The sequence below is a fragment of the Pongo abelii genome, chromosome 6 (genome assembly GCF_028885655.2).
Source record: "Pongo abelii isolate AG06213 chromosome 6, NHGRI_mPonAbe1-v2.0_pri, whole genome shotgun sequence".
Lineage (NCBI taxonomy): Eukaryota > Metazoa > Chordata > Mammalia > Primates > Hominidae > Pongo > Pongo abelii.
The window spans coordinates 100396707-100422711 of NC_071991.2; the positions used below are offsets into that span (position 1 = coordinate 100396707).

At 35.3% G+C, this 26005-nt stretch overlaps 1 protein-coding gene across 1 annotated transcript in view; it reads right to left on the reverse strand.

The window, feature by feature from the left end:
• The window catches only part of RELN (reelin), a 521559-nt gene that overhangs the window by 249781 nt on the left and 245773 nt on the right, over positions 1 to 26005 (reverse strand). The window contains exons 6-8 of the mRNA XM_024250358.2: positions 24961 to 25039; positions 10346 to 10442; positions 5370 to 5421 (exon numbers count right to left, since the gene is read on the reverse strand). Of these exons, the coding sequence (XP_024106126.2) occupies positions 5370 to 5421; positions 10346 to 10442; positions 24961 to 25039 (228 nt within the window). The remainder of the gene's footprint in view (positions 1 to 5369; positions 5422 to 10345; positions 10443 to 24960; positions 25040 to 26005) is intronic.

The window sequence follows — 26005 nt, forward strand, 5'->3', positions numbered from 1 at the left end:
GGAAAAAAAAATGAGAATCTAATTTTAAATATATTTCAGTAAGTTCGTGGAGGAAATGAGCAATAATTCATACCAAGATATGGAGGATCGATTTCTCCTCCTCTTGAATTACCTGTTCTAGAGGAGTTGAGAGAGAATTTCTCTACTGAATCAAATTCTGAGTAATTAAGATGTTTATGAATTAGGCTCAAAGGAAAAATCAACTGCTTTTCTCATGCTGAACGAAATAGAATACCTTTTACAAGTGACATTTTATCCTTTACATCTATTAAAGAAAAAAATAATACCAGATCTCTTTTCTTTCACAAAGCAATATTCCAATTCAGCTAAGAGTATTTTTAGCTTTTGTAATTTCCAGTTTTTATTTTTCAAAATACACTCGTGTAAACAGAGTGGCTCTCATTCATCTCTGAGACTCCGTAGCATGTACAGTACAGAAGGAGAATAATTCAGGCCTAAGAACATTTGTATATCTTAATAAGTAAATATAAAGCATTTATGATTTAATGACTTCCTTCTATCTTGAAATGATAAAAACAAAAACAAAGCAGCAAAAAAAAAAAAAAAAAAATTAAACACACGTACAAAAATAAAACCCGAATGTTTAGGACATCCGTAAGTAAAACTCAAGAGAAAAGGTACTAATTCTATAAATCATGAACAAATAAGATTCCAGTTAGCTCAGTAATTACGTACTGATAAACACATGCATATCTATTTCTGTCTACTTGTTTCACTTAAAGCATAGTTTACTGGTGATTCTGTTTCTTTCTGGGTAATCTTTTCCATTGACTGTGGTCCTCAGATCACCTCCCCCAAACCCCCTCTTGGCATGAAATGTCTGCATCACATCAATTTAACACTTGGTAACATACTATTATAGATGTCTTTGTAATGGTTACTTGTCACTCAGGCAAGAAATATTTATGAGCATCTATTTATTATGAGTCCCTGGGCTAGTGACTGAGGATACTGTGATGGACAAGATAGATTTGTCTGGCAAGCCAAACTATCTATTCTTCGTGGTGTGTTTTTAGATGCTTTACCTTTATTCCTTGTTTGGCTAATGAATCCTATTAATCTGATGTAAGAGGTAAGCTAAATTGAATAAGTATATTACTTGGTAAATTCTTTTAGAGTGACTCAATGCAGATCTCTATCAAGGAAGTGACAAAGTCACTCCTAACACAACTACCCAAACAATTTTTCTGAAGAATTAATTTCATTCTATTTCTCTATTGCTCAAGAGAGAAAGAGGTTCTTTTGCAGACCTCTATTAAATAACTAAAGAACAACATTATTTTACTTTTAAAAAGTTAAATTAAATGAGTTTAAAACCTCCATTTAACATTTATCCCTCTATTAAATAAGTTGAAGCCCTGAGCTGATACAGATTAGTCTTCAGATAGATGCAACTTTATCTGACATTGCTCATAGCTACCAGGCCCAGTTCCTCTGCTCTAGGAGGGCACCCACGTTCCCTTCCAATGCCTTGCCTGTGTTCACTCTGCCTCTTCACTTGAAAAACCTTTCTCTGTCTTTTCAAATGACTCAGGTTGTTGGCAGGGATTCTCCTTCCTAAGAAGCCTTCCTAAAGGACCTCATTAGGCACTGCCACCCTGGGGACCTATACACAGACCCACCCTGTTTACAACAATGCCATTTTCTAGAGATTTCATGCTCTCTATGTACCCAGTGCCTTCTACTGCATTGTTAAGTGCTGTAAAAACGTTCTGTTTTCTCACTTATTTTGTTTTCCCAGAGTTGAAGGCAGCTCAAGCAAATACTGAGCACACAACAAATATTCAGTGAAATTTTGTTAAGTGAATGATGGACACAAAGTACTACCGCCATTTCCTTTGGACCCTCAACCCTGCCTGAGAAAGTAGAGTTCGGAGGCATCTGTAAGATAACACTTTGCAAGGGTATCATCTCAAATTTTTCTTCCTATCCCAGAGGAAATCTAAAGGAAGCGGGTAAATGCCCCTAAGGCTACAACCATAAATTCCACAAGTTGCATCTAATGAATCAAGTGAGGATGGTAGCAAATCGATGTCTCAGCACAGAAATGGATATGAGATATTTCACTGGAATGGAAAAATGAAAAGTTCTTCTAAGAATATTTTAGGACATTTTCCAAGATGATTTAGCTGTGGATAACATGATAAATTTCATCTTGCAGAACTGCATTTTCAGGATTCTTTAACTTTAAAAATCATTGGTTAAGACAGCCTTACATTTATGTATATATATGTATATGTGTGTATATGTATATATACACAAGTACATAATCTATATACACATGTATAATATATATAATTATATAAACACATCAGATACACACATGTATGTATACATATATAATGTAATATATGTATATATTGTATATACATTGTGTGTGTGTGTGTGTGTGTGTGTGTATGTATCTGAAAGAACTGAGAGAGTATTACAGCTAAACATTGGCATGATGGAATTTATTTGAGACCCCCTTAGTAATTCAAGCAATTTTTGTATGAGGAACTTGGGAGTCTTTTGGATAACATTTGTTATGCAACTGAAAATGTTTACAAGAGCAATATGAAAGTATCAACACAATAATTTCTCCAATTGTGGTTATATATGCCCAATTATGAACATAATTGATCACTTAGGTCATAAATAATAATAGAATTCCCTAGAAAACTGCTTGAATCATTGTGTTATACAGTGAACATTTAACATTTAATATCCTAAAGGACTTCCTAAGGAGTGACACTAAAACTAACTGGACATATGTAACCATATTATTAGTATAGATTTGGAGAATTCCACAGTACACAAGGAAATGTAAATGTTGAATTGTTCACATATAGTTTTTTATAACATAATCTTAATATAATTTTTGAACTGAGTATAAATAAAATGGCTATTGTGGCTGCTATTGGATTGGTTGGATTCATTTTAATTGCTATTTTGGTATCTGATTACTAGGGATACCCACAATTACGGCATTTCTAGAATTTGTGAGTGTTCCTCAGTCTGGCCCTCATATCACCCAAATAAACAGAATGATGCCACACCCTTATACCTCATAAACATCCATATAAACAAATGATAATGAGATACACAAAACATTTCTGGAAAGTTCTGTCCACTATACTGTATTCACCACATACCACCACACACCATACAACAGATGGTTTGCTACTACATTGTTTCTTTGCCATTCTAACTCTTCTTGGTTTCCCCCAATTTTTTACTCTCACAGTGTAGTAAGTAAATTCACCAATGAAGTTTATAAACAATAAGTTACAATTTCTTTTACTAAATATGTTCCATTTCATTCCTAAGGATATGTTAAAATTTCACTTTTGATTCTAAAACTGCCACCTGAAAAGATTTATAAATGTATTTTTAGTTATAAACTTGAGATCTCTTTTTCTCATTTCCTTCCTCCCTCTTTCCTTCCTCCTTCCACCCTTCCTTCATTTTCTCCTTGCCATCTCTCTCTCTCTCTCTCTCTCATTCCCCAATTCTGTTACTCTTCCAGTCTTCCAGCAGGATTCAAATCCGTGCTTTAAATAACATAAGTTGGCCTGATGGGCTACAGTCCTCAGGCTTGTGGGGAGACCAAGGGCTCTTGCTAAGTCCCATGTTTGTGTCTAGTCCCGAGACCTTGGCCCTGGTGCTTGCTCTGGGTTTTGAGTCTTAGGTAATAAACCCTTCATTCTCTGATTACCTCCTCTTCTCGGTACTTTTTCATCAACTCTATTGTAATTGGTACAAATGAAAGGCAAGGAAATAGAGAATCTATGCCATATTAGCAGTACACTATTTACCAAAATAGTAATTTTTTCCCTGTAACAAAGGATAATTTAATTGGTGTAGGAGCTCTCCACCCTTGAATAAAGTACAAATAATATTAGAATTAGGAGACATATATTTTAAAATTGATTCTCTTGTGTTCTTTAATTGCTTAAGGACAATATCCAAAACTAATGTTCATTTCTCTAACAAAAAGAACAAGTACTCAGAATACTTATACATTATTAACCATTATTCAGCTTATGTTATATATTAATAGCATAATTAATCTAAACACATTTATTCTGATTAAGAGGCTCTAAGTTGCCTGTCGTGCTACAGTTAAAAAAATTTGTTTTTGTAGCACCACAACTCTTTTTTTTTTATTATAAAAACATTACATGTTTGCTACAGAAGAGTTAGGATACACTTGTTAATAAGTCAAAGAAAACTCTTCCATCAAAAAAAACATTATTTTTGTTTTTCCTAACACTTTACTTATGATCACACATGGACTTCTGAACTGTCTGTAAATTGTTGTAGGTAATACTGTCAACTGGAGAAGAAAATAACCCAAAATGTAATCAGGTGACTTCACATAGTACCTCCTACACAGGCTGAAATAAGGCACAGTGATGAAAAAGTGACAAATACATGACTTAAAGAAAACTGTTCTTTAGCACAATCAACCACAGTGGGCTCCTGGCTGTAGAACACTGACTTGCAATTTGGAATAGAAGAATCCTGAGAGAAACAGTCCTTTTGCCAACGGCAGAACTTCTAAGATATGGAAGCGACTGGAGGATGCTGTTCTGAGCATGGCTGGGGGACATCTGCAATTCTCATGCCATAGGGAATGGTCAGGAGGGGGTTTCACTCTAATGGGACCTAGGCCCCATTAAAAGACAGCATATTTCTTCCCCTAGAACATTTCCTCTGTAAATTTACACAAGTTATTTATAAATACATGCCCTTGAAAAATAAAATGGAAGGTAATAGAATAGACAGCAAAACTGCAAACACTTGACCAAAAGGCACCTTATTTTACTGAATGCTTTGGGTAGGAACTTTTAGCTCTAAAACAAAAGCACTTAAAACAAACACTGCCAGATACAGTCATTGTTTTCATTATCTATGTTTGAATTTAACATAGATTATTTATGCCAAACATGAAGCCTTAATTGGTTTCTTTTGGTTACCAGTAATTATCTTTCTCACTACCAGTCAGTCAGAGCTCAGGAAATGGAACATATTTCAATCTTAATCTGAGCAAAACACAACCAGCAAGGTAATCCTGCTGTAACAGAATAAGCCAATGTATGCAAAATACATATGTAAATCATCTTAAGATTTTTTGAATTATCTGCAGTATTTTTAATACCACTCATTGCTGGAGAGAAATGAGAACAGAATATAACATTTAAAAATATTTATTTCACTTTAAAAATGTTGTAGATTATTTACTGCAAAATTAAGACTTACTATTCTGTAAATCCAAAAGCATCTGGCATTATAATCCTGATTGCACACTATGTTTAAAGCAAACATTTCCAAGTTAAATCGTTACAACTGCTAAAAACACTTACCAATGGAAAATTGGAGGACAGAAGCTGTTGTTGTATTAAGGCCTGTGGTAATCTAGAGAAAAAGAATATATAAAAATAAGACAAGATAGAGAGGAGAAAGAGAAGAAAGATGCTGGGAGGGGTACGGGGAGGGGAAGAGTTAAAAAAGAGGAGAGAGGAAATCCATTAACAGAAGTTGCATTTATCCAGTTGTTAGTTCATTTTATCAATGTGTCTGAACACAGACCTGTTTCTTCTTCCCCTGTGGGGAATAAAGAAGTGAAATCCTGACTTGGGGACAGATAGCATATTTCTCAATGTCCTTTCATAAACTGTTTTTAGTGGAATCCAGCAGGTTATCTTGTGAAGGCATTTAACAAAGCTCCTCTCCACTCATTCCACCATCTCCCCTCCATCCTACCAGATCAATAGATCTGGGACCCAAAGAAATGTAGCAAAAAGGCTACCGAACAAAAATTGGGAGATAAATTAAGAACAAAGGAGTAGAATAAAATTATTTTGAAAAGGAAATAGAAATACAATAGCTAAAGGTCGTAGGCTTTCTTTGTGGAGGGGTGGGATGAAATGGTCTAAAGCTGATTGTAATAATGGTTCCATAACTTTGTAAATAAACCAGAAGCCTTGAACTGTACACTTTAAAGAAGGTAGAATCTGTGGATTATTTCTCAATAAAACTGTTACCAAAAAAATGAAGAAAAGAAATAGAATTATGGACCTAGAAATAGTCTTCCAACAAGTTTCTGCTACTTTTCCTTAGTTTCATGAAGAAGCATGCTTAAGCAAAACCTCCCCCTTCTGAAAGAAGAATGGTGCTTCTTTAATTTTAAAATTTTATTCATTTATCCTTTAGAGCAGTAGCTTTGACCCATACCAGCTCAAATGAGACAAGAATTAAGGTTCTCATTTTGCTGGGTTCTGAAACTCTGTACACTACAATATAGGACATTTTAGTTACTCCACCCTATGCAATAGAAAGTGGATAACTCTTTTCACTGTGGCAGAGGCAGTAGGTTGTCTTACTTTTGCTTCTTTTTATTTTTCGTTGTTTTGTTTTTTGAGACAGAGTCTCTCTGTTGCACTTTGCTTCTTATATGTCTTAATAACATCTTTAGACATATCCCTGCACTTTGTTGGCCCTTATATGATAGAGTCCACAATTGCAGAAGGGTCAAGGTGCTATACAATTCATGAACAGCTGTAGGAAATGAGTGAGCAAGGCTCTTGCTCTGTCGGAATTCAGTTGGGACGTGAATATTAAAAGATCAGATACATGTGAATATCAAAATATCTATATCATGACTTGGAGAGGTGACTGAATGTGTGCTTTAAATACATGGCTATAAAGCTACTGCTAGTGCATTAAATGTACTGAATGAAGAGTCTTAGATACTTATCCTGATGGTGTAATAAATGATGCTTGTACCTACTTGATCAAGTTCCACAGCTGTGACCTCTGCTAGCGAGCAGCAAGTTGTGTGAAATATCGCCAAATTTCAAATTATGTGTGCTAACTGAGGGTGACCGTAGACTTTGATTGGTTACTGATTCTAATTTTTTTCACCAGGGAAGTTTAGGACTGGTATAATGGTTGACTCTCATTTCTTTACCTTTACCCATTTATTTTATTAGTAAAATATCAGCTACAAGAAAGAACAGGAAAGATGAAGGAAAAAAAAAGAAGCACTGCCAATGAAATCTATTCTGAAATCTATTCACCTATATTTATACTTGAGTATTATAAATATAAATTATACCTATATTTATAATTGGGTATTATAAATTATTAATCTTGACTTCAAATATGAGTTATTAAGCCTTTATATTTGACATTCTGAAAACAAAAGGGGCCCTTAAAGACCTTTTGATAAATAATATGGTAACTATGAAGGTCTGATACATAACTTTTTTCTTACCAAATCTCTCTTAAATTATTAAATACACTCAAAACTATAGGAAATTAGTATGATAACTAAATGAATCAGAAGAAATCACTGTAGGTCGAAGCTGTTCATTCTGTACTTTTTCTCTAAAAATTTTTATTGAGTTTGATATTGTTTTAGTCCAAACTCACCCTTGTAACTAAAATGCATTTCCAAATATGTGAGAATAATTCAGTAAATAGGCCTGGTGCAGAGGCTCATGCCTATAATCCCAGCACTTTAGGAAGCCAAGGCAGTAGGATTGCTTGAGCCCAGGAGTTCAAGACCAGCCTAGGCAACATAGGGATACCTCATCTCTACAAACAATTAAAAAAAAATTAGCTGGGTGTGGTGGTGCACGCCTGTAGTCCCAGCTACTTGGGAGGCTGAGGCAGGAGTCTGAGGTGGGAGGATGAGGTCGTAGGATCACCTGAGCCCAGGAGGTCAGGGCTGCAGTGAGCCATGATGGCGCACCTGGACACCAGCCTAGGTGACAGAGTGAGGCCTTGTCTTAAAACATAATAGTAATAATTTAGTAAATAATTTCTTTTTTTAAAATGGAGGGTAACATAACTCATTTCATTTTAAACTCTGAGAGCATATTTTCCTTTAAATGAGTGAGAAAATGAATTCCTTTTTCCCTTTATTTTATACTAACAACATTAATAAACTTCAGTGTCACCACCTGAAATACACAGACTTCACTGGGTTAAATAAAACCCAGTGAGGGGTGCATGGCACAGCAGTTAAAAAGAAACAAAAAACTTGTGCTATGTCCAGGTAACAGTTTCTGCCACCCCTCACTGACTAACTTCTCCAGAAATGAAATGGCTATTTAACTACATTCACAAAAATGGAGATCCTCTTTTTAGCACTTTAAAAGATAAAACCTCAGCCTACTAAGGTTCTTTGCTTGTGGTTCTTTTTCTCACAACTTCAGTAAGAATGGGCTTTATGAAAAATAAGAAGGCATATTGTTTAAAAAGTGATGTTTGGGGGCTGATAACTTTCATCAGTTCTCACGCACAACAATTTTGACGGCATTCAGTCATAAAGTACCATGCAAATGTTTGGATTTTAAGTAAATATTGAATATAATGTTAACTGAAAACTGAATTCCTCACTTTTCATTTGATTGATCTGTTTTCTATAAACACAACTTGGATACAATGTATATTTTTGCTTTGGGAACACCAATACAGTATAAAAATTATGAAAAATTAGAAGTTAGTATAAAGTGTGGACATCATCGCCATCATTCTCAATCTGTTTGATTTTATTCCCTTTGAATCTCACCATACAAATTCATCTTAGGAAAATACTTATAATGGAAATACAAAAACTACATACTTTCTTATTTCCCAAATGAAGATAATTATTTTGAGTATTTTTCTTTTTAGTCGAAAGGCTAATCCCATATTAATTATAAAACACAATTCAAAATTAGCCCACTGAATATATCAACTCTAATGCTAAATAAACATGGATATAGTGAAACAATCAGGACTAAACATACATAGGATTAAATAATACTTCAGTTTTATGCTATGAAAATATGAATTTTGGCATTATATTCTTAGATATTTTTATTTCCTATTAACCAGTGGCAACAAAAATAACTTGTCAAGAATTTCCAGGAATATTACTAAATGAGACACCTTCTAAAACAGGCATTTAGTCTAAGCTCAATTAACTACAGTAAAAAAATTAAATTTGTGTTAAGGTTTATAGATAATTAATTCTGTAATGGCATATTATTTAAAATGTACTAACAAATCTATTTTTTCAAGAAAAACTTCACCACCAGAGTCATACTTGTCTGCAGGAATATTATAGTACTTGTGAGGCTTGAATTATGAGCACCTATTATTTTAATTTGCATCCAATTAATTCTGTTTGTGTTGTAATTTCAACTAAAAACTCCTCAATTCATCAATGCTCTGAAGCTTGTATCTTTAATAAATTAAATGTATCTATTGGCATGAAAGGGGTATTTAAGCAGCATAAAATAAGAACCATCTTACAACAATTAATTGGCTTTCACATTTTGATAACTAAATCTTCTTTTAATTGCCCATCTAGGCACCCCCTGCCCCACCATTTACATGGGAAGTCAGTCATTTGAAAACTTTTAAAGTTAATGATTTTGAGACACAATTGTGACAGAAGGGTGAAAAATACAACCTATTACTAGAAGCCCTCTGAAAAGGAAGATGTGGGAAATAAAAGAACAAGCATTAAAGCCCAAGCTGAAAAGCAGAAAAGTAAAGCATAAGAGATGGTACAAGAAGAGTATTAGGGACAAAGGAATTGAGACAGGATATAACAATTGCTTTATATTATTTTTCAAGAAGGTAAAATGAAAGTAGTCTTCATGCCAGAAATAATTACCAAATTAACAACAACCAAAAAAAGGCTCATTAGCCACATGTTGATGGCTAGTAGTTTTACTTCTTTCCATTTTGAATGCTCATGTTTAATTTTACATATGATTTGGCAAGCAAAAGCTACAATCAATCTAAAGTAAAGGAAAATAATCTGCTTCTAAGTAATTTGAGATGAATTAAAATTTTTAAAAAACTGGTTTATTCAGTGTGCTCTTTCACGTAAAGAAAAATCCATCAGGTTCTTCTATGGCTATGAACCAAAGTTTTAAAATAAAGTGATAAAACTGAACATCTAACAGTTTTGACTTGCAAGGAGAAAATAAGAACAATTTTAAGAGCATGGCTTTATAGAAGAACTTAGAAGGTCATAAATTGTTTATTATGGATATTATAGCAAATACTGATATTTTTAAAAAGCCATCTAATCATAGTGATGCTCCATGTTTAATGATCTCCGTTGATGCTGACAATTTTATTACTGAATTATTTATTTTTACATCTGAAAATAGGCCATAGAATCGCTCCTCCCAATTTTAAGATATTTGTAATAGGACTCACAAATCATATTTGAATTTTCATCTGAACTTTAAGAGCATAAGAAAAACTTTTGTTGACAAAAAGCTCAGTAAATACTATAATGGAATAATGTACATGAATAGCACATACTTACCAGTTCTCGTGGGCCATATGGTTCACAGAAGGTGACGGCATTGCCATGCATAATCGCGCCACACTGTTCTCCAGTCTCACAGTTGTTACATTCAACCCTGCGGGAACACAGAACACATTCCCAGTCTGAGAACTAAGTAGCACACATGGTTTACTGCTCAGGTAAGAAAAGATGTAATATTTATTGTTACTCAGCTCAAATCACCATTTTGAGGAAAGTAGGGGTGTTTTGTATTATGATAAGGTTAAGAAGACCTGCAACCAAAAAGACTTGAACATAAATCTCAATTCTTTCAGTTACTTACAGTGGTGGGTAAGTTACTTAACCTTCCAAAGTTTCAGTTTCCTCACCTGTAAAACGAGGCTAACCATACTGACCTAAATCTCACATAGTTATTGTGAGGATGAAATGAGAGATTATATATAAAACACAGAGTACAGAACCAATGTCACAGCAGGCACTTAATGAAAGATGATATTATAATCAATAATTACATAATATATACATGCCCAATACAAGGACGTTTGCAAGTATTAAAAATAAGCAGAGTAATATCCACTTACATAAAAACTTGTATCTCTGAAATTAAAAGGTGTTTTATACATTTTAAACATTTTTCTTTGGAGTTATGGTTAATGTAAATGTTTAAAATGACTGTCTTCAAACAAATCTGCATGTATACGTTCCACCGTGCTAAAAACAATGAAATCAGATTGTATTTAATCCATGTATTACTATGATATACACACAAATTCTAATTCAAGCACATTTTAGATACTGAGCTATTATGCTAACCTCACGAATAACGGAATTAGCTCCTATCTTTATTACTATAAAACGAAGTGGTTATTAAAATCTTACGACAGGATCTCAAAAATAAATTTATTCCTATCTCTATCTAGTAGAGATTGAAGGTATGTGTATGCTGGATTTGACCTTGTATATTTACAGTAACATTTACAATTTTCTGCATTGTGACATTTCAACCTACAATCATTACATTCCTAACATGTAGAAAGAAAGAGCTATGTTTCCCCCGTCTGAACCTCAAACCACATGAGAGCTATATTTCATGCAGAAAGAACATTTTCAAAGACTTTCACATTCCAGGTGCCAAACATTGCAGAAAGGGCATTATGCCCTTTGTTTAGGAGATTATTGTATTATGCCCTTTCAGCTGTTTGTTAATTTTAAAGAAAAGGAGTAGAACACCCATCCAAATAGGAAGAAGACAAAAGTATGAAAGGAGCGCATAAAGCCAGGAGGCAGAAACACTGCACGTCAAAACTTGGCAAAGAAATGAAAGTACTTCCTATATGTTTACCACATTGATTAAATGATATTATTTTCATCTTTTGAGCCGTGTTCCCACACAAAAGATCAACAGTGCCAAGTATTTTAAACATATTTTAGAAAAAACATAAACAAATTTGATACAGAATTTGAAATGTTAGTATCTCATAGCATCACAATTCTTAGGAGATTCAAATCTTCCCTTGGTTACTGTGAAGGAAGACATTAGAAGAGACACAGCAGTAGCTTCATAAGGACAATAAACCTGTCTCTTGTTCATCATTTATGGCATGTTCCTTTTGAGCACATTGTATTCCTGAAATATTTGTTGAATGAATAAATGCATATAAGACAACTTCATAAATATAACCATTTTAAAGGTCCGAGGTCTAAAGAACTTAGAATAGTGCCTGACACATAGTAGGCATGTTGTAAGTGTTAGCTGTTATTATTGCTAAGAATTTCTCATGGATTTCCACCATTTTCCTCGACTCCAGAACTTTATATTAGGGTTTTTTTTTCCCATAGAGACTGTATTATGCAAACGACTTCTTACTACTTTTCTAATTCCTTAAACTGATTGGGATTGTGATAAAAGTAAGTGAAGTGGCACAAAATTTATAGTAGGCTTCTTACTTTAGTGAGAGATGAAGATTATTTGGCCTCCAAATCGTTGTGAAATGGCTTAAGAGAAACATCAACTTTGACAGAGAAAAAAAGTAAAGGAATGTTCAAACCTCATAATGGCTATTTGCCATTTGTCTCCAGTGACTCTAAACTAAAAGTGTCATTGTTGATGTGAAATTTGAGGCCTGCTGTTTGAACTTCCATAGCAATCATTTTGTCTATAATATTGCTCAGCAGTTTCCAAATCAACTATTTATCAAGAAAATATCTATATATAATATATGTATTACAGGCCCCCTCCTTCCATAGTTTCACTTAAACAGAATTCAGGTAGAAACTGGGTAACTGTGTAAAAGTTATGGCCTACAGCCTGGAATTAGAGAACCAGTACCTAGATGACAGATGTTCGATGTCTTTGGAGAATCACTTCTATGTTACAGAATAGCAGGGGTTTAAAGAAAAAAACAATAAACACAAGAGAAAAGAAAACAGATAAAGCTATTCTTCCCATTGAACTCAACAATCCACTAGACGCTTCTCTTCTTCATTGTGCTTTATATCCCCAGAAATTTATAACAAATGTAAAAAGGCATTGGTAACCCTGCTGAATAAACTAAAAGATTTATAATTATCAGATATTACCCACTGTGTGGTTGCTACCTCCAGAAACAATGGCTTCACCAAGGACTGATGGGACAAATCTGTCAGATTTCTGCCAAGGTCTTTTAAATGTCCTTTACTTGAATTTCTCACAGTCTGACTGGGTTTGTCAACATAATTTATTTTAATTTACCCTGAATGCCCATCCCTCTAGGAGGTCAAATCTAACCCTCTCTTAGATGCTAATGGTGTTATTTATTCATCCATCATTTATTAATTCATTCTTGTATTTAACAAACTTAGGTTGAGGGCTCACAGGCACCGCACTAAGCTTTACTGATACAAGGACCAATGAAACACTTGTCTTTTCTTCTAGGAGCTTACGTTTCAAATGGAAAGGCAGAGAAGTAAACAAACAGTTACAATAGAGGGCGTCAATGCAACGATAGCTATTTATTGCATTCTATGATGTATCAGATACTCTAATGCCTTTTAATCTCTAAGACAGTTATCAGTGTCTTATTTTACTAATGAGAAAATTTAGCTACAGAGAGGTTAGGCATTTGCTCAAGGTCACACAGTCGTGAAGTTGCAATTTGAACCAAGAGTTTGTAATCTGGACCTAGAACTTGCTAACTCCAACACCCATGACACTTGTCATTGATCTTCACTCATAACAGGAGCATACACTGGTTGCGATGGTACCTAATGCAGAGACTGGGGAAGTAAGAGAAAGCCTCTAAAGGAGATGGTCCCAGAACTGGTCCTGAATGAGAAATAGGAGTTACTCAAGCAAGGAAGAAAGATGAGCGTGTGATAGGGCACATGGAAGGCAGAAATTATGACACACAGCTGAACTGTTAGTTCAGTGGGTCAGTATGACTGGAACTACATTGGTCCATGCAGAAAGGCAGCAAAGGATGTGTCTAGAAAGTGGCAACCAGCTCACAAAGGCTTCATGCGCTGTTTACCATGTGATAGGTGCTGACAGAAGCTCTACAAACAATGCCTCAATTAATTGATACAAAATCCTCTCCTTCTATTTTTAATCTCCACTTAGACGATGCTAGAACTGAGATTTAGAAATATTAAATTATTGTCCAAGGTTACACACCTAGTCAATTGCAGACTTGGGAGTCAAACTCTAATTATTTTGTTTCCAAAGTCATGTGGCAAATCTAACTTTTAGAAAAATTACTATAGCAAATTATGGGCTGGAGGTAGAAAAGACTGGGGGCTACTAATGTAACTCAAGTAAGATATAATGGTGCCTTGAAATAAGGTGGGATGGAGCAAAGTGGACACCCTCTACTGCTCTATAAAAACCTAATGTAAGCCACTTTTGTCATTTTCCACTTCTAATGGCTGCATTAAAAAGAAACATTAATTTTAACAAGATGTTTTATTTAACTCAATATATTCAATTATATTTTCTCATGTAAGTAATATAAAAATTATTAATTACACTGTTTACATTTTTAAATACTGTCTTCAAATTATGGGGTGTATTCTATACTTACAGCACATCTCAATTCAGACTAGCCACATTTCAAGTGCTCCGCAGCCGTATGTGACTAGTGCCTACCATGTTGGACAATACAACTCTAGAGAATTAGAGGGCTTGGAAACTGCATGCTTTTTAGTTACACTGAAAATTGGAGATGATCAGCTGAACTTTCAGAGAAAGGAGACTGGGACTGATATGACAGTTTAGGATCTAGTTGAAATCATGGGAGTGTATATCTTTAGGGTCCTCGGGATAAGGGAGGATATACAAAGTAAGAAGAGAAAAGGCCCAAAAATGAAACCCTGGGGAACAATCAGATTGCCCATGGTCTGGTTTCTGGAAAGCTCTAACCATTATCATAATCCTTTAGTGTGTATCAATCCAAATGTATCTCCATTTACTTCTCCATAATTATTGGTGGTGGGGTTCATTTCTATGCATGTTCTTAACTAATCTGTGCTGCCCATTAAGGTGATCTTCCTAATTTTTTTCTATCAATAGAGTATTGTACAACTACACATATGAATACCATTATGATAAAGGGAAAGATAAATCATAATTTCATGATGAACACCATGATCCTAATGGAGACCAGGCAAGACAGTACAGAGGGCAACTGGTGGTCATGGCTTCCAAGAAGAGAATAGTGATCCATGTGAAAGACGAGGTGAATTTTAAAAACCTATGGATACAAATAAACATTCAAATTCCAAGGAAAGTAATTCCTGGCTTACCCCAGAATTTGAAACAATACTTAAATGCATAAGTGCTCTTTAAGTCCTACCCTCCTCACTTTCTCAGAATGCCTCTGTGTCTAACAATTTAACTTGGTTAAGTAAAGTGAGGTATTTAACCCCCAAAAATGTTCTCTATGAAGACCACGCGTAATCTGAAATTCTACTCTTCCTTTATGGAAAAGTTCTATGAGTTCCTAAGAACTAGGATTTCATTTGCTGGATAATGAGTGGTTCAATTTTCTTTAGGCTCAGTGCAAAACAAAAACAAAAACTGCTGTTGTTTATTGCTGACGTATAAATCTGTAACCTCACAATTAAATGTTTTCTACTTTCTCATTTTCTCAGGAAAATGTTGGGCTTTGTAAAGTTAGGTACCATATTCTTCAGAGATTTGTGGGAAGAAGGAAGTTTTCAATAATACCAGTTAAACAGACTTCTGTTGTTCAACTTGAAAAGGAATGTGACCTCTCAGCCTAAGGATTAGAAATGAATTGCTTCTCTGCCTAATAGTAAAAGTAATACTAAATATTTCTCTAATCTAAGAATGCTTTTCCCCTTTTATATTTCCCAACATGAAAAACAGAACATAAGAATCTGACAAATACTTTGGCGTATCATATGGATTGTCCACCTCAAAAATATATTTTGCCATGAACAACATGATTAAAAGACATTTTAAGGGAAATACTAGTAATTCTCAAAAACTATTGAAAGCTTGAACATATTAAACCTTCTCTGAACCAATTTATCACATGCTTAGGTTCCACATGAAGCTTATCTATTACTTGAGTTTACAGATCATCAAGTGAGAGGGGACTTGAAATATCACTGCATCTCATCACTCCCTCATGATGATGAAACAGGACTAGAATGCAGGTTGCCTGATTTCTTATCCAATATTGTTCTCATTCTGCCTAATGCAGCTAGTGAGGGAAAAATTCCAATTCTATAAAAACAATGTGCATTTCAAGGAATGTCTGTCATTTTTACTGTGAACATTTATTTTGAAAATTTACAATAACTTTTCTTAAAAATTGTTTTTTCAATTATAGGATAATTTTTTTGTTTTGCTGACAAAAATGTACAAAAAGTAGAGAGATGAGTGGACTTCATAAAAGACATTAAGAGTGAATTCACTGGACTGAAGTACATGACAATCAAATTCAGTACCCCTTTGGCTATATATATTCTTAGATAATTCTTCACAATCTATTTTATATGTACTCTATCTCTTTTTTTCACTAACAAAAACATAAAAGAATCAGTAAATATAAAGACTGGTACTTGCTGACCAAAAAAACTAGGATCAAAACATAAACATAAAAGAAAAAGAAAGGCTTTGAACCAGGGTTTTGTCTTCCACTGTAACAAGCTCCTTGGCAGATTGCAAGCTTGTTATTTTGGTATTAGTTCTCTATTTTTTGTTATTTATTATTCAGGTGGCTGTTTTTTTTCACAGGACAAAATATTACATGTGATGGTACCTTTGAACAGTAGAGAGTATACTTCTGAAGATATAACTCGGTTTTTTAATCCTGATTTTTAAATTATTAGACATGAAAATATGCTCAACCACCCATTCATTGGACACAGAGGAAGACGAAGTGAAATGTCCCTGTAGTCTGGGGTCCCCACATAGCAGTGACTCAGACGGGCTCTCAGGATGCAGGAAAGAGGAGGAGGATGAATGAGAAAATTGAGCTCCTTTGCACAACCAGAGATTTATGAATGGTTGGTGGTGACATCATCTTGATAACAATAAATAAATAACTGAAATATTGTTTTCTCAAGAGCAGTCTAATGGCATGACTCATTCTTTTTAGATCACAGTGAAATCACTCACCCTGTAGTCAGGTACTTTGCTGAAGCAAGTTAATCACCTAGAAACTCGCTGACAATCAGTTATCATCAAATTCTCATTTGAGATACATGTAATTTGTCCCCAAGACCAAGGACATCATATTATCTCTCCATAATGTATTGCCACTGAAGCGGTCAGTGTCTGATGATCAGCTCCACCAGAAGCAATCTGGCATTCTATAAGCCTGCATTTCTGAGCCACTCTCACCAGTATTTCTGAATGCAGATATTCAGATAATTTTAACTTTTGTTCTGACTACTTAAAGGTCCCTTCTTTAAAACCGAAAAAGGAAGAGAAAAGTTTCTTGTAATTTCCTGACCCAAAGATAATGTGTCTGCAACCCCAGGTACAGATCACACTGCCTGTGCTAACAAGAATCTGAGGTGTGAGCTTGCAAAGCAAGGCCAAATCAAGGACTGATGAATTCATCAAAGTAAATGAGACCTTGCCAGCCATTTGGTAGCTGGGCTGTCAGCTGACTTATTCGGAGACACCAGAACTCTTTGTACTTTCCATTCAAACCTCAACAACCAAATGCTCAACTTCTGACCATATTTTACAATATAGATAATGTTTTATAATAAAGAGGGCATGACCATTATACCTGTAAGCAATTTACATGATCATTTTCAAGAAATGAAAGATAAAGGTTAATTTTTTTTAAATCCTATCCTCTTTGTAAATGTGGAATCTTTTTAGAGAAACAGCAAGGAAAGTTCATTGTATAAGACTGAGAATAATATTACCTTCAACTATGTCATGTCTTTTTTTCTAAGGAGCTAACACATGCTGTAAATGTGAAAATGACAAACTCCATTTATAGCTCATTCTTTCTCATTACTTTTCACTGAGGAAGGTAAGATAACTCTTCTTATTTCACTAGGGAGTTAAAAAATTTGATCTCTTCTTCATTAACAGGTACAAATGACTAACGTTATTTGGGTTAAAAATAACACCTCTAAACTCTTACTACTGCACACAGTATTCTGACCTCCTACTATGGTAAATTCCACTACATGCTGCTAGAAGAAATATTTTCTTACTTGTTTCAAATGTACTTGACATTTAATTCCTTTGAGTGAGCTCTTGTTTTTTGCCACCTAAAGCAGAAATTAAACAAGGAAGTAATAAACCTCTAGATTCACACCTTATTTTATTAGTTGGACACCCCCTGGTTAACCTTTCTATTGTAGATGAAGCTTTTCCCTGGAGCAATTACATCATGATAGAAAAAGAGGGGAATGAGGGGGAGGAAGCTAGAGAGGAAAGTAAGAGAAGAGTTTTGTAATAAGAGAAAAAAGTTATTAACAAAAGAGAAGGAAAAGTAAGAGAGAGTAGAAAGTGGTGAAGAAATCAAGAGGGAGGAGGTTAGAGAAAAAGTAGAGAAAGATTCATATATGATCAAAATAGTGAACCATTAAACTCCAAATATTAAATGATAATTCCATAACCTGAAAATGCACAGATATACGAGAGGTTCTGGCAAGGGTATGTTATCAGAGAAAATATTTATTGTGTCTGATTTTTTTCATCTATTCACCATCTCCTGTAGCCACTTGCTCTTGATAAAATGAAGAGCTTGCTCCCTTTCACCAGCACTGTCTTTCCGGCTCACTGCCCATGGGCATGTTGGACACTGAGCAAAGTGGAGATACTTTTATTATCCAATTTATTTCTCAGTTGTTTGTTCATCAGTCTTACTTCTTTCTGATTACCTAGAAACTCCACTTATAGTGTAGTTCTCACACTGGGCTACTAAATGGAGGAGTCCTCTTTGTTTTTTATTATTTATGGCATGGGGGTTGTCCAAGATAGTAATGAACTATAAAGTGGTTTTACTGCTTGCTTGACTTCTTTTCGTTTATGGGCTAAGCTATTATTAAATAAAGTTTCAGCTAGAATAATTCACCATCATCTTGAAATCTCAGTATTTCTATACTCTTTGTTCAGACAATTATTTTTCTCAAAGGAATTTTAGTAAGCCAAATCATCAATCTTTTTCCTTATTTCATATTAATTGCTCCAACAAATTAGTATTTTCAAGAGAATACCAGATGCAGCAGAGTCTGTGATTGCTATTTCCCCAGTCCTGTAATATTGTCATTTACATATGAAAATGGAAATATTCTAGTCTTTTCTTGATTCTAGCAATCCAATGCAATGCCAACCATGGCTTTAGCTTCCTTTGTTGTAAATTGTGGGCCTTTCTGTATCATTATCCAACTGATGGAGGTCTTCTTGTACCACAAGACCTGAAACAACTTTATTTGTGGCTTTCTTGGATGTTTCACATCTCTGTTGGCATCACAACCCAGTCATCTAAGATGCTATTTCTGAGGAGTAACTCCTGTTCTTCCCTGATCTCTGCTGAGTAGGGTACCTCTGCTATTATTATTGTTCTATCATTGTGTTGGAGGGGAAACATCTGTTGTCATCTAGTTGCCATTTATCATTGTGTTTTTTAACAGTTCTACATTTCCCACTAGAACATCAGAGGCTGGTGATATTAGAGTTCTGGATGCCTTCTGTGATCTTCAGAAAATAAGCATTAAAGGGATAACTTAAGTAAAACAAAGATCCTCTCTGACTTTGTAATTGCTTAGAGGGTAAAACACTTCTCGAGAAAACTAAAATCCATTCATGTTTTAGTTGCTTTGCAGTCTCTCTCTGTCTCAAGTTATGAATCAGAAATATCTCCTATGTCTTATTTTTTTCATTGCCTTTCTTGTCATTGAAATTTTTACTGAGGAAAATTTACACACAGTGGGATACACAGATCTCAAATTCTGAAAATGCATCCATTTATGTAATCCACATCCCCTCATGATATACAACATAATCATCACCCCAGAGAGGTGCCTCATGCCCTTTCCCAGTCAACTCTCTGTCCCCGAAACAACTACTGATCTTATTTCTATCATGTTAACTTTGCCAAATCTGGATTTCATATAACTGGAATGAACTCTTGGGTCTGGCACCTTTCCTTCCTTCCTTCCTTCTTTTTTTTTTTGAGACAGAGTCTCACTCTGTCACCAGGCTGGAGTACAGTGGCATTATCTCGGCTCACTGTAACCTCCATGTCCCGGGTTCAAGTGATTCTCCTGCCTCAGCCTCCCGAGTAGCTGGGACTACAGCTGCACGCCACCACGCCCAGCTAATTTTTGTATTTTTCATAGAGACAGGGTTTCACCACGTTGGCCAGGATGGTCTCGATATCTTGACCTTGTGATCCGCCCGCCTTGGCCTCCTAAAGTGCTCGGATTACAGGCGTGAGCCATTGTGCCTGGCCTGGCATCTTTTCATTCAACTTAAAATGTTTGAGATTCATCCATGTTGTTGTGACTGTCAATAATTCATTCCTCTTTATTGCTGAATGTTAATAGTATTCAGTTGTGTGGACATATCACTGTGGTGTATCCATCCTCCTGCTGATGAACACCTGGGATAATTCTAGTTTTTGGCTCTTAGGTATATTTATTTTTTAAAAAATCAAGATTTTCCCCATTCACATAAAATACTGGCAGTGTTTATATTATAGTGCAATAATTTAATTCATAAAAAGAAACTATGGTTATGTAGTTGATGTTCAATAGTAGCTGCATAAGTAAAGTGTTAATAAAATACCACGTACTTGTGGTCCCTTACATTCTTCTGAATTTAGTTATATGAGGTTTTTCTTCCCATTTTGTTGGGGGAGGTTTTGGAGGGTTGTTGCTGTGTGACTAAGACACCATTGATGCCCTCTCTCATCAGTAGTGCAGCCACATTGAACACACTTGCTAACAGCATTGGTAAAGTGGTATTCATTCATTTGTGCTCTCCCTCACCCTCTTGGGTTCAATGGCACATTGGAATTGATGCAATTCATGTTGAGCTCCAGAGGTATAGTGCTTGTGGTCCAGGGTAAAGTGCAGAAGCTTCATTCTCATCAAGGCTGAGCTGCCATTATATTCACATGAAGGGATTTTGTTACTCTCTTCACTTAAAACTTTACTTCTCATCTCTCATTCAAACAAGTCAATCAGAAGCCACTTGGGGGAGTGGGGATATGAAGGGCCACTTCCCTAGCAGAGCCCTAGAGAGATCTAGGAGGCAAAGAATAGAAGGAATCTATGCTCTGCATATGAAGGAGGCAGAAGGACCACAGTTGCACAATTGCACACCAGAATACAGCATAGAAAAGATGCCCATGGCCCAGGACTGGGAACAGCAGAACAGTCTCCATGCCCTCAGGCTGGGCTCAAAACAGAACCACTGCTTGGAAACAGTGGTGAGGACAGGGACAAAGCCGGGCTGTGTGGACTAGTCACCAGACTAGATGAGATAATGGAAGATTCAGTGGATATCTGCAGGAACAGATAGATGGCTGGGGACCAGAGGTGCATCCTCATTCTACCTTCTACCTTTGCACTAATAAGACACCTGACACTTAGCTCAAAAACAAAAACAACAAAAAAATACAAGATGACAAGACAGAGTTGACTGAAATTAAGTTTCCACCAACATGGTAGGAGGAGGAGAATATAAAGAAATTAGGTTGGGTTATGGAAGAATAAAGAAAGTTTTATTTCTCTGATACTCAAGTTTCTGGACAGAATTCATAACTGCTACACTTGTGTAAGCATAAACAATTTCCAGAAGGACTCCCAGAAACTATTACCCAAGTTGTTGACCCTGGAGAAAGAATAAAGGTCTAGTGTGGGAAGGAGGCTTATTTTTACTGCTTATATTTTTGGATTATTTGAAATTTTAACCACATAAATTTTTAAATTTTTAAATAATTTCAAATATTCAAACTGCACAGATAGTACATTCAATATTGAGTTGACATAAAAAATGTTTCTTATTTCTATTCCAACTGTCATAGAAAACTGGGAAGAGTAACTTATCTGTTACCTTCATTTATAATATCATTTTATGTTCCTCATTTTTTATGTACATGTACAGTCATTAGCACATGAGATAAACTTGAATATTAAATTATGTGAAATAGAATTAAAAGTTGAATGCATCAGGTGAAGTTAATGGAAGTAAATACAGTTAGTGTTTTAACTTTTAAATTGACCTACCTCTCTAAGATTGTACAGACATAACTAGTTTCTTAATTTCTCTTTTGCTTAACAATAAGAAGTACAGAGTAAATAATTCACATAAAGCTTTTAGAATCCCAGGGGAGAAATATGCTCTTATAAGTAGCACATTTTTTCTTTTGAGGTAAATTATTTGGTGGTGTATTGAGTTATAGGAATTTGGCTAAATGCAGCATACCCAGGCACTTTGCTTCTATCTGGTGGTATGTGGCAGTGGTATAGGGACCGTGTTGGCCGCAAGGATTCTCTTTTCCATACTGTTACAAAGCTCCACTGGGTTTCTGATTCTTTTGTGGGGTAAAGAGAATCAAAGACAATATTATAAGGGACAAAACTCATGTGACAAAACATGTAGCAAGAAAATAGAAGCTTTGGGAGAGTTAAAACTGCCTTATCAGTTTCCAAAACAAAGTGGGGCTTTGTTAGTTTACTGGAAATATTTCATGGGGCTATCTGATTTCACCAGATGCTTGTTTCTGACTTTACGAAGTTTACATTGACTTCTAACGGGTTCAAGACATCTAACACCTTATTTTTCTCTCCTTTATGATTCTGCTGTAATGCTATTTTCATCAATATATATTCCATAGATTTTATAATATAAATATATTTAATTTGGCATTTGTTTTTTATGAAAATGCAATGAAGGAAGAATTGGGGACTCAAATAAATTAGCTTAAGATTATTTTAATAATAATAATGTTTTCATCATGTCTAGGCTTAGAAGAGACAAACAGTCTAATGTACAAATATATCACAAGAGAAAAAAAGGAGGATGGGAGAGAAGAAGGAAGAAAAGGAGGGTGAGGGGAAGTAAAAGTGGCAGAGAGAAAGAAGAGGGAGGAGAGGGAAAGGGAGAGGAAGAGAGGAAAGAGAGAGAAAGGGAAGGAAAAAGACAGGAAGGGAGGGAAAGAGAGGAAGGGAGAGACGAAACTGATGGGTATTGAGCACCTACAATACAGTAGACCTCTTCATACTGAAACTTTAATACAATGCTGCAAGAATGGTATTTGCCTACTTTTATCGCACAGAAATAGAACTCAGAGAGGTGAAGCAGCTTTTTGCTTTTCTCATGGTATCCATTTGGCAAGTGGCTTGGTCAAGGGTCAAACCAGGGTAGTCTGATATCAGGACCTCTGCCACGAAGGAGACTGTGGGCAATAAGGGATAAAGTAAAATTACTCCAAAGCATATTTGATAAAAGGCAGAAGGACTCGGCTTTTAAAGATAAAAAAGGATTGTTTTAAAAAGTAGGAAAAAACTTTTTTTAAAAAAGGTAGGAAAAACCACAGCTTAAGTAAAAGAGACATAAAATCCATAACTTTGGTGAAGAAAGCATCTATCAGATCAGTCATGAAAATGGGTGAAGAAAAATCAATCACATTTTATTGATTTAAAAAACAACAGAATTTGCACCACTGAACAGTCACATTTTGTATTTGTCAAGAAAACTCACTGAAGAAAATGAATTAGCTTGACAGAAATGAATTTGCCCTGAAAGAAACAAATCATATGATAACATCTATATTAATGGAATATAAAAAAGCAAAATCTCAGAAGTAAAAAACTTTTCCTGGCTAAAAGTGGTACTTAGAAAGGTTTTTTTTTTTTTGGCCTCTTATTAATAAAGATTTTCAATTTATTTTAAGAAAATGTATATTTAGGGAAGCAGAGTTCTATTGATAAACTGTTTCTTTAAACGGCATATAAAGTATAAGACTTTATGACTAGAATTTCTGGCTAGCCTGATAATATTTTTTTCTATATTTATACTATCTAGATCTATATTTCTTTCTAGAAAAGAAATAAAAGTTTCTTGTGTAATATTGAAGCCTCAACACACTACCTATATGTCATCCTCAACTCCCAGGTGAAGGGCAACTTTCTCCAACAAACTCCCCCCAGAGTCATCTCTCCTTTCTTCGGAACTCCTCTAGTACGTTATCTGTTCCCCTCAGTCACATTTAAGGATTTCTATCCTGTATCACAAGCTTTTTAAAGACGTGGTCTTAGTGTCTTCTCTACTAAACCATTCGTTACTTGAGAGAACCATACCTCTTTTTAATTTACTATAAAAATAAAATGATTATTGCTAAATATTTGTTAAAAAGTGAATATAAAACAGAAATGAATATCATATGCTGACATTCAATGATGAAATGATTATTTTCTTTTTAGTCTTGAGTATTACATTGCTTGAACTTAGTTTACATTAGAGTTTCTAATTTATCTTGAACTCTTCTGTCCAAACAAAAAACATTTAGCATAACAGAAAATCCAAATTCAGATATTGTTCCAAATTATGCAGATTGATTTTCATCGTAACTCTGGGTCGATAGGACCTATTTCTTCAAAGTCAGCAAAAATGCAACAAATTGCCAACAAATTCAGGCATCCATTTATGTATTACACAAGTTTTTAATGAGTGAATTTTGGTTCATTATTTACTTGCCCTCAAAAATTCCACAGAGTTACACTTAAATAGCTTTTGAAGGAGAGACTGGAGTATACATAATGAGTTGACCTAATAATTTAGACATTATTTGGAAGTATGACTCAAATCATTTCTCATTTCAGATAAACCATTTCCCTTCTTTGCTTGGCATAAATGAAATTATTAGACATATAATAATATTTTCTATGTAAGGATATTGCAAAATTGAAAAAAAAATCTAACCACACCCACGGCTTTGAGGAGCACCTGGATTCAGTTCTTAAAGAAGTCAAGTAATAGACATTATATGCAGTCTACATTAAGCCCAGTTCCATAGCTTAACAAGTCTCACTGATACCTTAGCACTAAACATCAATTTAATTTTAAGTAACTGCTCCTTAAGGGAGCAGTCAGCATCATTTGTTGCATTAAGCAAACCAAAGTGAGGAATGTTCCTGTAACTTACCATATATTTGGATTTAATTGCAGTTGGTGATAGGAGTCAAAGTCATCTCGCAGGATAATGCTGTCACTATGTATTTCGGCTAAAAGAAAAAGGAAGTATTTAGGAAAGAAATATACTACAACAGTATATTTAGCTAAACACAAGTGTCAACATGCTGTATTTATGAAGAATAATGTATTTTAAAACTAAATTTTAAATGAGCAGTTGATTTGCTTGGCCCCTAAACTACTAAGGGACAAGTGTAAAAAGCTCTGCGGTTTAGACACCTAGAAGTTGGGAAAACCAAAGACCCCAAAAGGAAACCTACGAAGCTATCACTAGGCAAGGGAGGCAGGAAGGCCAAAGTCAGCACCAACCTACAAGGAGAGGCTATTCGGGACTTGTCTTCCATCAGTATGGCTTGGCTGTGTCCCTATCCAAATTTCATCTTGAATTGTAGTTCCCATAATCCCCATATATCGTGGAAGGGACGGTGGGAGGTAATTGAATCATGGGGGCAAGTTACTCTCATGCTGTTCTCGTGATAGTGAGTTCTCATGAGATTTGATGGCTTTTTTTTTTTTTTTTTTTTTTTTGAGACAGAGTCTCACTCTGTTGCCCAGGCTGGAGTGCAGTGGCACGATCTCGGCTCACTGCAACCTTCGTCTCCTGGGTTCAAGAAATTCTCCTCTTTCAGCCTCCCGAGTAGCTGGGATTACAGGTGCCTACTACCACGCCTGGCTAATTTTTATATTTTTAGTAGGTGGGGTTCCGCCATGTTGGCCAGGCTGGTTTTGAACTCCTGACCTCAGGTGATCCACCCGCCTCAGTCTCCCAAAGTGCTGGGGTTACAGGCGTGAGCCACCGTGCCCGGCTGAGATTGGATGGTTTTATAAGAGGCATTTCCCTCTTTTGCTTGGCACTTCCTGCTGCCACCATGTGAAGAAGGACATGTCTGCTTCCCCTTCTGCCACAATTCTAAGTTTCCTAAGGCCTTCCCAGCTATGCTGAATTGTGAGCCAATTAAACCTCTTTCCTTTATAAATAACCCAGTCTCAGGTATGTC